An 18,515-nucleotide genomic window follows, 5' to 3' on the forward strand; every position below is an offset into this window, starting at 1 on the left:
GGGGCAGCATCATTGGCGGCGATTATGGAGACACGGTGATTAAGAGACAAATTCATTGAGCGCTTACTATGTGCAGAGCACTGTACTAAGCGCTTGGAATGTACAATTTGGCAACTGATAGAGACAATCCCTGCCCATTGACGGGCTTACAGATTAATCGGGGGTGACAGATGGACAAAAACAAGACAACTTAATCGCAATAAATAGAATCAAGGGGATGGACACCTCATTAACAAAATAAATAGGGTAATAAAAATATCTACAAATGAGCAGAGTGCTGAGGGGAAGGGGAGGGAGGGGGAAGGAGCAGAGGGAAAGGGGAGAAAGGGGGCTTAGCTGAGGGGAGGTGAATGGGGGGCAGAGAGGGAGCAAAGGGAAAAGGAGGAGCTCAGTCTGGGAAGGCCTCTTGGAGGAGGTGAACTCTCAGTAGGGCTTGGAAGAGGGGAAGAGAGTTAGTTTGGCGGAGGTGAGGAGGGAGGGCGTGCCAGGACAGAGGTAGGACGTGGGCCAGAAGGCGACGGCGGGATAGGCGAGAATGGGGGACGGTGAGGAGGTGAGTGGCAGAGGAGCGGAGCGTGCGGGGTGGGCGGTAGAAAGAGAGAAGGGAGGAGAGTTAGGAAGGGGCGAGGTGATGGACAGCCTCGAAGCCTAGAGTGATTAGTGTTTGTTTCGTGCGGAGGTCGATAGGCAACCACTGGAGGTTTTTAAGAAGGGGCGTGACATGCCCAGAGCCTTTCTTCAAGAAGATGAGCCGGGCAGCGAAATGAAGAATAGATTAGAGCAGGGAGAGACGGGAGGAAGGGATATCAGAGAGAAGGCTGACACAATAATCCAGCCAGGATATGATGAGAGCCTGTAGCAGTAAGACACCCGTTTGGATGGAGGGGAAAGGGCGGATCTTCGCGATACTATAAAGGTGAGACCGGCAGGCGTTGGTGACGGATCGGATGCGTGGGGTGAATGAGAGATCTGAGTCAAGGATGACGCCGAGGTTACGGGCTTGAGAGATGGGAAGGATGGTCGTACCGTCCACAGTGACAGGGAAGTCAGGAAGAGGACAGGGCTTGGAAGGGATGATAAGGAGCTCAGTTTTGGACATTAATCAATTCATCAGGCAGGAAGAGGTAGAAAACTAAAAAAAGAAATGTTTCTGAAAACCCTGCAGCATAGAGGCACAGGAAAGGACAGGAAAGGACTTGTGGGTTGGGACAGAGTAATGAGAAAAGAGGATGTGGTGAGGCCATCTTAACCTACGCTATTTATTTTACTCTCAACCAGATGAGCAATCATGATTTCGTTACCAAAATTCGAACAGGATCCCAAGATATGAAGTCTTTCTCCTTTGGGAACCAGGGAGGCGTTCCAGGAGTACTTTAAATAATACCCCTCGTTCAATTACCTTCTGGAAAAGTGGTCATTAAGGATACCTGGAAGTTACCCTACCCCACCCTAAAGCTTTGTTTAGCCAGCAAACAGTATTTTAAGGTGACGTTGGAGATTCCAAACCCATAATTCAGGACAAGTTATAAATATCTCTGGAGGGACTGTGACTGTAAAGTTTTAGAGATGGTAATACCGGTTACCGCCAACGCAGTAAGAAGCGAGGCTTAGTGGATAGAGCATGGGCCTTGGCGTCAGAAGGATCTGGGTTCTAATCCAGACTCTGCCACGTGTCTGCTGTGCGACCTTGGGAAAGTCACTTCACTTTTCTAGGCCTCTTAACTCATCTGTAAAATGAGGATAAGAGTGTGGGCCCCATGTGGGACAGGGACTGGCTCCAACCTAATTAAATTGTAGTTACCCCAGGTCTTAGAACAGTGCTTGGCTTAACAAGTATCACAATAATAATTATTATTAGTAGTATTATTATTAGAGCTGTAGAGAAAAACATCTCAATCCTTCTTGCAGTACTGGAGTCCCAGGTTTTAGAGATTTCCTATCTGGGAGAGCACCTAACTATTCTCAATCTTTTTTTAAAAATTGATTTTGTTAAGCACTTACTATTTTCCAGGCACTGCCTTAAGTACTGGGGCAAATACAAGGTAATCAGATAGGACACAGTCCCTGTCCCAGCTGACACTCCCTGTCCCAGCTGACACAGCTCACGATCTTAATCCCTATTTTAGAGATGAGGTAATTGGCAAAGAGATGTTAAGTGACTTGCCCAAGGTCACGCAGTAGACAAGTGACGGAGCTGGGATTAGAACCCAGGTCCTTCAATCCCTGGCAAAATGGATGCTTTGCAGCTCAGTGAATAACTCTCCAAATGTTACATTTGGACCCAGTGGTGGGTTAGGAGGGAGGAATCTTTGCTGTTTGGCGGTCGCTTCGTATGGGGTGAGCCACCCAGGAAGGTTGGGGAAGGAGAGGGGGCTTCTTCCAACTGAGGAAGTAGTGGACTCCTCCTCAGTTTGAAGAAGCGCCCCAGCATTCAGATCCAAGCTCAAGTTCATTCATTCATTCATTCATTCATTCAATAGTATTTATTGAGCGCTTACTATGTGCAGAGCACTGGACTAAGCGCTCGGAATGAACAAGTCGGCAACAGATAGAGACGGTGCCTGCCCTTCGACGGGCTCACGGTCCGATCGGGGGAGACGGACGGACGAGAACGATGGCGATAGATAGAGTCGAGGGGAAGGACGTCTCGTAAAATAAAATGGCGACTGAATCGAATCGAGGCGATGTACATTTCATTAACAAAAGAAATAGGGTGATGAAAATATATACAGTCGAGCGGACGAGTACGGTGCGGAGGGGAGGGGAAGGGAGAGGGGGAGGAGCAGAGGGAGATGGTGGGAAAAGAGGGTTAAGCTGCGGAGAGGTGAAGGGGGGGCGGTAGAGGGAGTAGAGGGAGAAGGGGAGCTCAGTGTGGGAAGGCCTCTCGGAGGAGGTGAGTTTTAAGTAGGGTTTTGAAGAGGGAAGAGAATGAGTTTGGCCGAGGTGAGGAGGGAGGGAGTTCCGGGACCGCGGGAGGACGCGGCCCGGGGGTCGACGGCGGGACGGGAGAGACCGAGGGACGGCGAGGGGGTGGGCGGCGGAGGAGCGGAGCGTGCGGGGTGGACGGTAGAAAGAGAGAAGGGAGGAGAGGTAGGAGGGGGCGAGGTGATGGAGAGACTCGATGTCTAGAGTGAGGAGTTTTTGTTTGGAGCGGAGGTCGATAGGCAACCACTGGAGGTGTTTAAGAAGGGGAGTGACATGCCCAGATCGTTTCTGCAGGAAGATGAGCCGGGCAGCTCATCTTAAGTTCATCTTAAGTTCCTAACCCATCTAAGGAACTCATCTGAAGTTCCTAACCAGGCACTTGAACCAAAATACACTCAGCTTGGCCTAGTGGAAAGAGCAGGGGCCTGGGTCCCAGGAGATCTGAGTTCTAATCCGAGCTCCGCCACTTGTCTGCTAAACTCCCCCTTTTCCTCTGCTCCTCCTCCCCTCCCCATCGCCGACTCCCTCCCTCTGCTCTACCCCCCTCCCCGCCCCACAGCACTTGTGTATATATGTACATAATTTTTCAATTCATTTTATTAATGACGTGCATATATCTATAATTCTATTTATATTGATGCTACTGATGCCTGTATACTAGTTTTGTTGTCTGTTTCCCCCCTTCTAGACTGTGAGTCCATAGTTGGGCAGGGATTGTCTCTATCTATTGATGTACTGTACTTTCCAAGCGCTTAGTACAGTGATCTGCACACAGTAAGCGCTCAATATAATTGAATAATAATAATAATAATAATAATGGCATTTGTTAAGCACTTACTATGTGCAAAGCACTGTTCTAAGCGCTACGGGGGGATACAAGGTGATCAGGTTGTCCCACGTGGGGCTCACAGTCTTCATCCCCATTTTACCGATGAAGTAACTGAGGCACTGAGAAGTTAAGTGACTTGCCCTAGGTCACTCAGCTGACAAGCGGCGGAGCCGGGATTAGAACCCATGTCCTCTGACTCTTTCCACTGAGCCACACTGCTTCACAGTGTGAAGAATGAATGAATGCTGGGTTCATTCAATCATTCCTTCAATTGTATTCATTGCGCACTTACTGTGTGCAGAGCACTTTACTAAGCATCTGGGAGAGTACGACACAAAAATAAACAGACATTTCCTGCCCACAACAGGCTTACAGTCTAGAGACAATGAGCTTAAGTCATTTCACTTAACTGTGCCTCAGTTTCCTCCTCCCTAAAGTCAGGATTAAATCCTACTCCGTCCTACTTAAACTGGGATCCCCACGCAAGATAGGAACTGTGTCCGACTTGATTCTCTTCTTGAATCTACCCCAGCGCTTAATATAATGATGACAATCATAAAAATATTGATAGTATTTGTAAAGCGCTTACTATGTGCCAAGAAGTAGATACAAGGTAATCGAGCTGTCCCACGTGGGGCTCACGGTATTAATTCTCATTTTACCGACGAAGTAACTGAGGCACAGAGAAGTTAAGTGGCTTGCCCAAGGTCATACGGCAGATAAGTGGCGGAGCCGGGATTAGTACCAAGTGATAATAATAATAATTATAGTCTTTGTTAAGCACTTCCTGGTGCCAGGCACTGTACTAAGCACTGGGGTGGATACAAGCAAATCGGGTTGGACGCAGCCGCCTGTCCCACGTGGGACGTGGGGCTCGCCGTCTCAATCCCCGCTTTACAGAGGAGGTAACTGAGGTCCAGAGAAGTGAAGTCGCTTGCCCCAGGTCAAATAGGCAAGTGGCGGAGCCTGGATTAGAACCGATAACCTTCCGACGCCCAGGCCCGGGCTCCATCCTCTCCGCCATGCTGCTTCTCTACCGCAATTATTACTGATTTCTGCCATAACATGGATTTTCACTGTGTGTTCTGGCTAAAACATTGAGGAGATTGGGGTGGAGGCTTCCCACGACGCGGGTCTGTCTGGACATGGGGTTGGAAGGACCTGTTTTGCACATGAATGTGTGCGTGGCACGGGACACGGATACATACCGCGACCCGAGTTATCCTTAATGTGAGGTTTCTGGAAGAATGCAATCCCCCTGTAAAAGGTTTCCTCGATGTAGCTCTAATTGTCGCATTTCGTAATCCAAATGATAACATCCTCATGCAATATTTATAAACATGTTTAATCTTTGTAGTTTTCCAAAAAATAAATAAAAACCTCCCTGTTGGTACGAGGAAAAGCATTGGTTCCGATGGAAATACCCAATTACCATTCAGTTCGTGTTTTCTCTTGCAATTTAACATCTGGAAGGCTTTATCACCTTACCGTAATGAGGGGGTAATCATGCGGGAACAATTTCATTCATAACCGAGTCTTTACCCATTATAAAATCTCTGATAACCCCATTACTCAGATATTTACATTTCTACTTCCTGTGGGCTGAGAGGCGGAGTCTCTGAGGGCATTTTTTCCTTTTAATGACGTCTCCCGCATTGAGAGCGCTCTGGGTGCTTAATTCTGCTCGGTTCCAATACTGCAGAGTAGAGCTGGGTCAGCTGTGTAACTTTGGGCAAGTCACTACACTTCTCTATGCCTTGGTTACCTCGTCTATAAAATGGGGATTGAGACTGTGAGCCTCACGTGGGACAGGGAACGTGTCCAACTCGATACGCTTGTATCCACCCAGCGCTTAGTACAGTGCCTCGCACATAGTAAGTGCTTAACGATCCCATCATTATTATTATTACTATTTTTAATGGCGTTCGGTAAATGCTTAGTAGCCGCCAGTCACTGTACTAAGTGCCGGAGTAGACACATGCTAATCCTGAGTGCTTAGTATAGTGACTGACACATAATAAGCTCTTAACAAATACCATTATATTATTATAATTATATTTTAATGGTATTTGTTAAGTGCTTAGTAGGTGCCAGTCACTGTACTAAGTGCTGGAGTAGATATATGCTAATCTCCAGTGCCTAGTATAGTGCCTGACACATAAGTGCTTAAACAAATACTATAATCATTATAATTATTATTATTATCCGCATAGGTTGGATGCAGTCCCTGTCCCACCTGGGGCTGAGTCTTGATTCCCATTTTACAGATGAGGGAACTGGGGCACAGAAGTGAAGTGACTTGCCCCAAGTCACACAGCAGACATGTGGCAGGGCCGGGATTAGAATTCAAGCCCCCAGATCAGCTGTCTTGTAAAAAATATTTTATCTGTCTCCCTTAAAAGAGCAGAAGCTCCTTGTCTTCAGGGAGCATTTCCCTTCCTTCTATCATACTTTTCCAATATTAATGATAACGTTGGCATTTGGTCAGCGTTTACTATTCCGACATTCCCCGCCTACAGCGAGCTTACGGTCGAGAGGGGGAAATACTCTGCACACAGTACGCACTCCAAATAAGTACCGCTGATTGATTGATTAGTGGCAGAGAGCATAGCCATGGTTCAAATATTAGGGTCAGTCAATATGAATAAGATTTTGCAAACTCCTAATTCGAGGTCGAACCAGGACAAAGAAGATCATGGCCTAGGTATAAATAAGGTAGCACATCATTTCTGAATAGGGACACTCTATATGGATATTAGCCAGAAAAGAAGTCAAAACTTGATGAACCTACAATTATCGGGCGAAGAAGGTGAGCCCCATGTTGGACAGGGACTGTGTCCAACTGTCTACCCCCACGCTTAGAGCAGTGCTTGGCACACAGTGAGCACCTAACAAATATCACAGCTCGTATTGTTGTTGATGGAAGTGACTTAAAAATCCAGGTTCTAACATGCAAACACATAGCTACACCTGATACCGTCTAGCAAGACGAGGCTTGTTCATTTCTTTCCTTTAATATTGTAATAGGCAGTTAAATTTTAAGAGAAACCACATAGGTTTCTGGTACCAATTCTCATAAAAGGAGGAGTGGGGAAAGGGGCCATTTCCACCTTTGCAGATCAAACAGTTTCATTGCTCTGGTCCGAGCTGGACAATGTTTTCCTTGAGTATCAGCCTTGTGAACGCTAGTTGCCAGCTAATTTCACAAAAATGCACCGAGTTTTCCGCTGCAAACTCAACTACAATATAGCCGCGTGATGCATTTTGTTGCTACTGAGGCTGGAAAGGGTTTTTTCATAATAAATATGAAAACGACCCTGGGTCTTGAGGCTTGAATTAGAGGAAAATATTAATAGAGCAGCGGTATGGCCTGATGGAAAAAGCCTGGGAGTCAGAAGACCTGAACTCTAATCAACTTTTCCTCCCTTCAAAGCCTTACTGAAGGCACATCTCCTCCAAGACGCCTTCCCAGATTAAGCCCCTATCTTTCCTCATCTCTCAATAAATCTCGCAGGAACTAAACACTGAGTGATTTAGACTGATTTAGATTAGGAGGGCTTTTGAAACATGGCTTTCGTAAAGATTCTTCTCATTTAAAGTTGTACATCTCCTGAGAAGTCATAATAAAAATAATTGCGGTATATAATGATAATAATAATCCTTTAAGCACTTACTTCGTGCCAAGCACGGTTCTAGGCACTGCGGTAGATACAAGATAGTCAGCTCTCCCATGGGGTTCAAGGTCTAAGTAATAATAATAATGATAATTGTGGTATTCGTTAAGCACTTACTATGTGCCTGGCACCATACTAAGTGCTGGGGTGGATACGAGCAAATCAGATTGGACGCAGTCCCACATGGGGCTGAGAGTCTTAACCCCTATTTTCCAGATGAGGGAACTGAGGTCCAGAGAAGTGAAGTGACTTGCCCGGGGTCACCCTGCAGACAAGTGGCAGAGCCGGGATTAGAAACCAGGTCCTTCAGACTCCCGGGTCCGGGCTCTAGCCACCAGGCTACGTTGCTTCTCCAAGTGATTGGGAGAATACAATAACAGGTTTGGTAGATACAAATGATTCCTCTGCCCTTGTTGACAGGCCATGCCCATGGCCCTTAATAATAATAATGTTGGTATTTGTCAAGCGCTTACTATGTGCAGAGCACTGTGGTAGATACAGGGTCATCAGGTTGTCCCACGTGAGGCTCACAGTTAATGCCCATTTTACAGATGAGGTAACTGAGGCACAGAGAAGATGAGTGACTTGCCCACAGTCACAGAGATGACAAGTGGCAGAGCAGGAATTCGAACCCATGACCTGTGACTCCCAAGCCCGGGCTCTTCCCACTGAGCGACGCCCTTGCTAGCTTTCCCAGACATTTGACTCCTTTCTCAACCCCCCGTCTCCCTACTTCCCCCATCTCTTGCCCCCAGGAACCAGGGCACTTACTCTATTAAGAAAGTTGACATTATCAAACGTGATCTCCTTAAAATCTCCCCTACCCCTCCCTACTCCTGCCCCTTCTTCAACTCTCCCATCTTTCCCGGCAGTATCTCTAGAGGAGCTCTCCTGCCTCCTCTCCAAATCCACCCCCTCTTCCTGCGCATCCGACCCTTAGCAAAACACTTGCCCCCTCCCTTCTTCCGTCCCTAACTACCATCTTCAGCTCTTTGCTCTCCGATGGCTTCTTCCCCACTGCTTTCAAGTGGGAAGCAGCGTGGCTCAGTGACAAGAGCACGGGCTTGTGAGTCAAAGGACGTGGGTTCTAATCCCGGCTCCACCACCTGTGTGCCGTGTGACCGTAGGAAAGTCACTTGGCTTCTCGGGGCCTCAGTTATCTCATCTGGAAAATGGGGGTTAAGAATGTGAGCCCTGTGTGGGACAGGGACTGTGTCCAACCTGATCAGTGCTTAAAACAGTGCTTGGCAGTGTCCTAATTACCTCATCTCCCCCACTTCACCTTGTTACTCTCCTAATCCAACCCAGACCCAACCCTCCACTCCTCTAACGTCAACTTTCTCTCTGGTCCTCCATCTCACCTGTCTCACCGCTGACACCTTGCCCACGTCCTGTCTCTGGCCTGGAACGCCCTCCCTCCTCAAAACCAACAATCACTCTGCCTTCCTTCAGAGCCTCCAAGAGGCCATCCTCTAACTAAACCCTCTTTTCCTCTTCTCCCTCTCCCTTCTGCATCTCCCTGACTTGCTCTTTTTATCAATTTCCCCTTCCCAGCCCCCCAGCACTTGTGTACATACCTGTACATAACAAATAGCCCTTAACAAATAGCACTAGTATGATTATTATTCAAACATTCGCATCTTTCCCCTACCCTAAAAAAACCCTCCCTTGACCCAGTAGCTCCCTCCTGTCATCACGCCATCTCCCTCTTACCGTTCTTCTTCCAAAATCCTTGAGAGAGTCGTCTAGACTGTCTCAAAATCTGCTCCTCCAATTCTCTCCTGGACCCGCTCCAATCTGGCTTCCGTCGCCTTCGCGCCACAGAAACCGCCCTCTCAAAGGTCACCGATGATCTCCTTCTTGCCAAATCCAACGGTCTCTACTCCATCCTAATCCTCCTTGACCTTTCAGATGCCTTCCACGCCGTGGCCCACCCCCTTCTCCCGGAAACATCATCCAACCTCGGCTTCACTGACGCTGTCCCCTCCCGGTTCTCCTATCTCTCCTATATCTCTGGCTGCTTATTTTCAGTCTCTTTCACAGGTTCCTCCTCTGCCTCCCACTTTCTAACTCCGGGAGTCCCTCAAGGTTCAGTTCTGGGTCCCGTCTTTTCTCCATCTGCACTCATTCCCTTGGAAAACTCATTCACTCCCATGGCTTCAACTATGATGTCTGTGCAGTTGACACCAAAATCTTCATCTCCAGCCCTGTTCTCTCTCCCTCTCTCTAGTCTTGCATCTCCTCCTTCCTTCAAGACATCTCTACTTGGATGTCACCCGTCACTTCAAGTTTACCACGTCCAAAACAGAATCCTAATCTTTCCATCCAACCACTGTCCTCCCTGTCACTTTTCCATCACTGTGGATGGCACCACCATCCTTCCTGACTCACAAGCCTGTAATCTTGGCGTTATCCTTGACTCCTCTCTCTCATTCAACCCACATATCCAATCCATCACTAAATCCTGTGAGTCCCACTTTCTCCACGTCACTTTAATCCGCCCCGTCCTCGCCATCCAAACTGCTACTACGTTAATCCAATCACTAATAATAATAATGATGATATTTTTTAAGCGCTTACTATGTGCACTGTTCTAAGTGCTGGGGTAGATACGAGGTAATCTGGGGCTCACAGTCTTCACAGATGAGGTATTTGAGACACACCGAAGTTAAATGCCCGGCCCAAAGTCGCACAGCCGATAAGTGGTGGATCCGGGATTAGAATCCACGACCTCCCAAGCCCTGGTTCTTTCCACTAAGTCACGCTGCTTCTCATCCTATCCCACCTGCATTTCTGCTTCTGCCTCCTCGCTGAACTCCCGGCCTCCTATCTCACCCCTCTCTGGTCCATACTTCACTCTGCTGCCCAGATCATTTTTCTACAGAAACGTTCAGGACCTGTCTTCCCACTCCTCAGAAAACTCCAGTGGTTGTCCATCCACCTCTGCAACAAACAAAAACTCCTCACCACTGGTTTTAGAAGCACTCAATTACCTTGCCTCACCACTTCACCTTGTTACTCTCCTACTCCAACCCGACCCCAACACTCCGCTCCTCTACTGTCAACCTTCTCCCTGGGCCTCCATCTCGCCTGTCTCGCTGCCGATCCCCGGCCCAAGTCCTCCCTCCGGCCTGGAACGCCATCCCTCCTCAAATCCCACATACAATAACTCTCCCCTCCTTCAAAGCCTCCAAGAAGCCTTCCTCTGACTAAAGCCTCTTTGCCTCTTCTCCCTCTCCCTTCTGCGTCGTCGCTCTGACTTGCTCCCATGATTCGTCCCCACCCCTCAGCCCCCATGTACATACTTATAATTTATTCATTTATATTAATATCTGTCTCCCCTCTGGACTGTCAGCTCGTTGTGGGCAAGGAACCTGTCTGTTTATTGTCATTCTGTACTCTCCCAAGCACTTAGCAGAGTGTTCTTCATACAGTAAACGCTCAATAAATTCAGTTGACAACTGCCTGACCGATTCTTTCCCCTAGCCCACGCTGCTTTGCAGAGAGTTCAAAGAGAATAACCCGAACAAAGTGAGCAGAAGGAATGCTATATGGCTCAGCGTGGCTCAGCGGAACGAACACAGGCTTGGGAATCCCAGGTCATGGGTTCTAATCCCGGCTCCGCCACTTTGTCTGCTGTGTGACTTTGGACAAGTCACTTGCTTCTCTGAGCCTCAGTTACCTCATCTGCAAAATGGGGATTAAGACTGTGAGCCCCACGTGGGACAACCTGATGGCCTTTGCCTCCCCCTGCAATGCTTAGAACAGTGCTTGGCACATAGTAAGCACTTAATGAATACCATTATTATTATTATTATTAAGTAGTAGATCAGTGTTGGAATAAGCAGTGATAACAGAATCCACCAGATTTCTGACCTTCTCAAGCCAGAATAAATGTGGAGACTAAACTAGAGTTGCTAATCACTTATTGTAAACAGTTGGTAGACACTGGCGAGATATTTTTTGAAGGTATTTGGTAAGCGCTTCCTACGTACCAGGCACTGTACTAAGCACTGCGGTAGATGCAAGCTAATCAGTCAGGTTGGACACAGTCCATGTCCCTCCTGGGGCTCACAGTTTTCATCTCCATTTTACAGAGGGGATAATTGAGGACTAGACTGAGCGCTCTCTATATTATACATAGAGCTCCCCATCCATTTTATAACCATTTTATAACACAACAACAGACACATTCCCTGCCCACCGCGAGCTCACAGTCGAGGGGGAGACAGACATTAATGGAAAAAATATATCCATAAATTATGGATATATTCATTCAATAGTATTTATTGAGCACTTACTATGTGCAGAGCACTGTACTAAGCGCTTGGGATATATGAATATATGCCGTGGGGATGGGAGGAAAGATGAAGGAAGGGAACAAGTCACGGGCGATGCAGAAGAGAGTGGGAGAAGTGGAGAGGAGGGCTTATGATTAGAATTATATGTAAAATAAAATTATTTATATTCATGTCTGTCTCCCCCTCTAGACTGTACTCTACCAACTCTGTTGTCTTATCCTCTCCCAAGTGCTTAGTACAGTGCTCTGCTGCTAGGAAGCATTCAGTAAACACCACCGATGAGGATGAAGATGATGATCTCTTTGCTACCCAAGTAAATCACGCCCACCAACAGAGAAAAACAATGCAGGTGCTGACAGAGAAGATCCTTAGACTCTTAACTCCTTGTGGGCAGGGAACACTGTCTACCAACTCTGTTGTATTATACTCTCCCAAGCACCTAGTGCAGTGCTCTGCACATAGGGAGCAATGTGGCCTCGTGGGTAGAGCACGAGGTGGTACGATGTGCCGGGCGCTCTCCTAAGCGCTGGGGTAATCACAAGATCATCAGGTTGGGCTAAATCTCATTGACAAAAAATAAGCGGCATGAAGCGGACAGCAAGAAGCAGTGCGGCTTAGCGGAAAGAGCACGGGCTTGGGAGTCAGAGGACGTGGGTTCTAATCCCGCTCCATCACTTGTCGGCTGTGTGACCCTGGGCAAGCCGCGTCACCCTGCCTCATTTCCCTCATCTGCAAAATGGGGATTGAAGGTGTGAGCCCCACGTGGGACAACCTGATTACCTTGTAGCTACCCCAGCCCTTAGTGCTTGGCACGTAGTAAGCACTTAACAAATACCATTGTTATTATCATTATTATCATTATTATTCAAATATAAATTGAGTGGAAGGCAGCAAACTAAAAGCAAGGCAAACTAGAGACAAGCAAATGCACCAATCCAAGCGAATTTGATGAACACTGGGAGAGAGGGAATCTACAAAATCCCCCCAACTTTTATGTCTCAGTGATGGAAAATTTGAATATCCTTACCATTTGCCTTCGGGGTTTACAAACTGCTGTACCGAATAACCAAACTGCTCAGCTGAGGGGCCGGAAAATATTTTTGCTCCTTGGAGGTCAATGTTGAATGCTTCACAATAATACAGAAGGCCTGTTAACAAAGATAACAGTGTTAGGGGAATTCATTGTGTCAAAAACCTTGTTGGAGAAGCAGCAATGGCTTATTTTTTTTATAGTATTTGTTACGCGCTTACTATGTGCCAACCACTGTTCTAAGCACTGGGGAAAGTACAAGGTAATTAGGTTGTCCCACGTGGGGTTCACAGTCTTAATCCCCATTTTACAGAAGAGGGAACTGAGGTCCAGGGAAGTTCAGTGACTTTCTCAAGGTCACACAACAGATAAGTGGCGGAGCGTGATTCAAACCCATGACTTCTGACTCCCAAACCCGGGCTCTTGCCACTAGGCCATGCTGTTTCCCTAATTGGAAAGGCCAAGGGCCTGGGAGTCAGAGGATATGAGTTCTAATCCTAGTCCTTTCCCATGCCTGCTGTGTGACCTCGGGCAAGTCACTTCTCTGGGCCTCAATGACCTCATCTGTAAAATGGGGATTCAATACCTACTCTGCCTCCTGTTTAGACCTTGGAACAAGGACTGTGGCTGATCTGATCATGCTGAAACTTTCCCAGTGCTTTGAACATAGTAAGTGCTTAGCAGATGCCAGAGTTAGAAGCAGGATGGCCTAGTAGATAGAGTATGGGCCTGGGAGACAGAAGGACCTGGGTTCTAATCCCAGTTTGGCCACTTGTCTACTGTGTGACCTTGAGCAAGTCACTTCACTTCTCTGTTTCTCAGTTCCCTCATCTGTAAAATGGAGATTAAGATCGGAAGCCCCAAGTGGGACAACCTGATAACTCTGTATGGATCCCAGCGCTTATAACAGCGCTTGGCACATAGTAAGAGCTCAACAAATACCATCATTATCACTGTTATTATTTTTATTATTAATCCTCGTTGGGCCACTTGTCTGCTGTGTGACCTTAAGCAAGTCAGTTCACTTCTGTGTGACTCGGTTCCCTCATCTGTAAAATGGGAATTAAAACTGTGAGCCCCAGGTGGGACAGGGACCGTGTCCAACCCAATTAGCTTATATCTACCCCAGCGCTTAGTACAGTGCCCGGCACATAGTAAGTGTTTAACAAATACCACGATTATCATTATTATTATTACTGGTGACCACTCTCTAGCATTCTCTTCCTTTTAGGATGGATTACTCGAGTGGCCCATTTTATAACTTCTTCACCTTCTTTTCACTCCCACCATCAATTCTCAATGGGCCCAGAGCGGCCAGGAATTTGCGCTCAATCAATCATTCAAGCAATCAGTCAATAGCACTTACTGTGTGCAGAGTGCTGTGCTAAGCACTGAGGGTGAAACACAACAGAGTTGGCAGACACACGCCCTACCCACAAGGAGCTTACAGTCTAGAGAAGAAACTCCTACGTGAGCTTCTGTAGGGGAGTCCCATAGGGGACGTGGACTGTGACCCACCTGATTAGTTCATCTCTATCTCGGCGCTTAGCACAGTGCCTGGCACATAGTAAGCACCTGTACTCTCCTAACCGCTTAGTACAGTGTTCTGCAAAGTGCTCAGTAAAATCGAATGAATGAATGAAACACCAAACTGAAACTAAACTCAAGTTGCAGGAAGAAACTCACTGCTGCTGCTTCTGTCCCAGCCCTTTTTTTTTTTTTTTTTGGTATTTGCTAAGTGTTTACTATGTGCCAGGCGCTGTACAAAGCACTGTACAAAGCAAGGTTGGGCACAGTCCATGTTCCACACGGGGCTCACAGACTTAATCCCCTTAGTCAGATGAGGTCACTGAGGCCCAGAGAAGCTAAGCAACTTGCCCACGGTTAAACAGCAGACAATTAGAAATGCAGGGATTAGAACCCAGATCCGACACTTACAGCAGGGAATGCATCTGTTGTTGTTTAGTACTCTCCTAAGCACTTAATATAGTGCTCTGCACATAGTAAGCGCTCAATAAATACGTTTGAAGGACAGACCGCCTCCTAGGCCCTCGCTAGACCACAGTTTCCTGTCACGTCTTTGGGTTGCACTTTTCCAGACGATTAGTACAGTCATTGTTCCCCAGTGGTAGCTCAATCAGTACCATTCCTAGGATTACTACTACTGAGGGGTTGCCTGGTTAACAGAGACCTCTCATTTCCTTAGAACATTTCTGTACTAAGCACTCTGCGCACAGTAAGCGCTCAATAAATCCAACTGAATGAATTTCCTCATTCCTCTCCCCCTTGCCCCTCAAAGTCTCCTCCTCCAAGGCCTTCCCGGATTAAACCCTCCTTTCCTCTTCTCCCACTCTCTCCTGAGTCACCCTGACTTGTTCCCTTTATTCATTTCCCCCTCCCAGCCCCACACCATTTATGTCCGTATCTGTCATTTATTTATCTCTATTCCTGTCGGTCTCCCCGGTGAGCTCATCATGGGCCGGAAAAGTGCCTATTATTAGTGTCCTCCCCCAAGCGCTTAGTACAGTGTTCTGCACACGGTAAACCCTCAATAAATGTGATTGATTGATTGGATTAGCAGAAGGAGTTTGGGTGGGTCTCCCAGAAGATGAGATAAAGGAGCCCGAACCAGACTGTAAACCCGTCAAACGGCAGGGACCGTCTCTATCTGTTGCCGACTTGTTCGTTCCAAGCGCTTAGTACAGTGCTCTGCACATAGTGAGCGCTCAATAAATACTATTGAATGAATTGAATGAATGAAATGCATCTTGTGGAAATGGCAAGGAATTTCAGAGTCAACTATGGGATCTTGATTTCCTTTGGAGAAGCAGCGTGGCTCAGTGGCAAGAGCACAGGCTTGGGAGTCAGAGGACGTGGGTTCTAATCCTGGCTTCGCCACTTGTCAGCTGTGTGACCAGAGAAGCAGCGTGGCTCAGTGGAAAGAGCACGGGCTTGGGAGTCAGAGGTCATGAGTTCGAATCCCAGCTCGGCCATTTGTCAGCTGTGTGACTGTGGGCAAGTCACTTAACTTCTCGGTGCCTCAGTTACCTCATCTGTAAAATGGGGATGAAGACTGTGAGCCCCACGTGGGACAACCTGATTCCCCTGTGTCTACCCCAGCGCTTAGAACAGTGCTCGGCACATAGTAAGCGCTTAACGAATACCAACATTATTAACATTATTACTTTGGGCAAGTCACTTCACTTTTCGGGCCTCAGTTCCCTCCTCTGGGGATTAAGTCTGTGAGCCCGCGTGGGACAACTTGATGACCTCATATCTACCTCAGCACCTAAAATAGTGCTTGGCACATAGTAAGAGCTTAACAAATGCCGTTACTATTGTTACTATTTGGAGGACCTTCAGAAAAAGAATCAGAAATAAGGTGGCTGTTGAGTTGGTAAAAATGCTTCTGCCCCCAAGGAGCTCAAAATGTAGAGGGGGAACTCTCTATTTTACAAATGAGGAAACTGAGGTGCAGAAGTTCATCACTCCATCATTCAGTGGTATTTATTGAGTGTTTACTAGGTGCAGACCACTGTACTAAGCTCTTGAAAGAGGACAATACAACGGAATTAGCAGGCACGTTCCCTGCCTGCAACAAGTTTATGGTCTAGAGGGGGAGACCCACATTAATATGAATAACATCTATTTTAAAGTTACATACATAAGTGCTGTGGGGTTTAGAGTGGGGTAAATATCAAATAGCCAAAGGTCACAGATCCAAGTGTGTGGAAGATGCGGAAGGGAGAACGAGCTGGAGAAAAGAGGGCTTAAATGGGGAAGAGCAGGGAAGACTTTTGTTGAGCAGTGAGAGGGTAAATGAAATTATCTCAACATTTAGCCTCCACGCTGCGTTGTGTGAATCTCCACTTCACCGCACCCTTCAAGGATTTCCCCCTTTCCTGTCTACTTTCAGTTAAACCTACTTCCGATGCCCTATTTCAAGGCAGCTGTTCGGTATCCCACTATCAGTCGACACATGTGTTTAACCCAGAAAAGCTGCGTTGAGATCTTTACAGTGAACCTCCTTCCAGCAATTAGTTGTTTTTGGTGCCATCTCACCTGTCGATGCCGAGTATGGGGAATGTAGATATCACCCGAGACATTATTTTAGAATCCAGAATAATCTGAATAATAATAATGTTGGTATTTGTTAAGCGCTTACTATGTGCGGAGCACTGGTCTAAGCACTGGGGGAGATCAGGTTGTCCCATGTGGGGCTCACAGTTAATCCTCATTTTACAGAGGAGGGAACTGAGGCACAGAGAAGTGAAGCGACTTGCCCACAGTCACACAGCTGCCAAGTGGCAGAGCCAGGATTCGAACCCATGACCAATGACTCCCAAGCTCGGGCTCTTTCCACTGAGCCGCGCTGCTTCTCTGAAATGAGGGCAGGGCTCGCTGTCTGCTGTGTGGCCTTGGGAAAGTCAGTTAACTTCCCTGTACTCTGTGCCTCAGTGATTCATTCAATAGTATTTACTAAGCACTCACTGTGTGCACTATACTAAACGCTTGGAATATACAATTCGGCAAGAGAGAGACAATCCCTGCCCAATGACGGGCTTTCATTCTTATCTGTAAAATGGGGAGTACAACTATGAACCCCGTATGTATTTATATTAATGTCAGTCTTCCCCTTTAGACTGTAAACTCATCGTGGGAGGGAATGTGTCAATAATAATAATGATGATGATGGTATTTGTTAAGCTCTTACTATGTGCCAAGCACTGTTCTAAGCGCTGGAGTAGATGCAAGGTAGCAGTCAACCTGATTACTTTGTCTCTAGCCCAGCACTTAGAACAGTCCCTGGAACATAGTAAGAGCTTAACAAATGCCGTCATTATTATTGGTAGTAATAATGTTGGTATTTGTTAAGCGCTTACTATGTGCAGAGCACTGTTCTAAGCGCTGGGGTAAACACAGGGGAATCAGGTTGTCCCACGTGGGGCTCACAGTCTTAATCCCCATTTTACAGATGAGGGAACTGAGGCACAGAGAAGTGAAGTGACTTGCCCACAGTCACACAGCTGACAAGTGGCAGAGCTGGGATTTGAACTCATGAGCCCTGACTCCAAAGCCTGTGCTCTTCCCACTGCACCACGCTGCTTCTCTAGTAGTAAACACTCAATAAATACGACTGAATGAACAGATGAATTCCCTGCCCAGGAATCCTTCCTTGGAGGAATTCCCACCTGGGGGTCCCAATCACCTCAGGTTTTGGGGACAGTCAGCATCTCCCAAATTAACTGGGTGGGGTGGGAGCCTCTGGCCCAAAAGGACACAATGGAAGCCGAATGTGAGGTATTGGTGAGGTGCTCAGAGACTATTTAGCCAACTCTCCAACTCCACAAAGAGGCACAGGCTGGGACATTGAACATGACAAAGGAAAGACAGGATTTTGTCCATTCATTCCTTCAACCCTATTCGCTGAGCACTTACTGAGTGCAGAGCACTTTACTAAGCCCTTGGGAGATCAAGCTAAACAGAAGCATTCCCTGCCCACACTGAGCTTCAGGTCACCTAGAGTGGCCTACATTTTGGTGGGCCTCAGAATGTTTATTTATTTAGTCATATCATCTGTCTTCCCCTCTAGACTGTAAACTGGTTGTGGGCATGAAGTGTGTCCGTTTACTGTTGGATTTTACTCTCCCAAGTGCTTATCTGAGCTCCCCAAAGTCACCCCTCCCCCTCTTGCCTCCCCCCCCAACCCTCTCCCCTACTTTCCCGTCCTTCCCTACAGTATCCTCAGAGGAGAT

The 18,515-nt window shown here is 47.2% G+C and overlaps 1 protein-coding gene across 1 annotated transcript in view; it reads right to left on the minus strand.

Annotated features, from left to right (window-relative positions):
• Positions 1 to 18,515, minus strand: part of ITGA2 (integrin subunit alpha 2) — a 124,506-nt gene that overhangs the window by 84,097 nt on the left and 21,894 nt on the right. Inside the window, exon 2 of the mRNA XM_029071462.2 lies at positions 12,757 to 12,877. Coding sequence (XP_028927295.1) covers positions 12,757 to 12,877 — 121 coding nt within the window. The remainder of the gene's footprint in view (positions 1 to 12,756; positions 12,878 to 18,515) is intronic.

This window comes from Ornithorhynchus anatinus, chromosome 1 (assembly GCF_004115215.2).
Source record: "Ornithorhynchus anatinus isolate Pmale09 chromosome 1, mOrnAna1.pri.v4, whole genome shotgun sequence".
NCBI lineage: Eukaryota > Metazoa > Chordata > Mammalia > Monotremata > Ornithorhynchidae > Ornithorhynchus > Ornithorhynchus anatinus.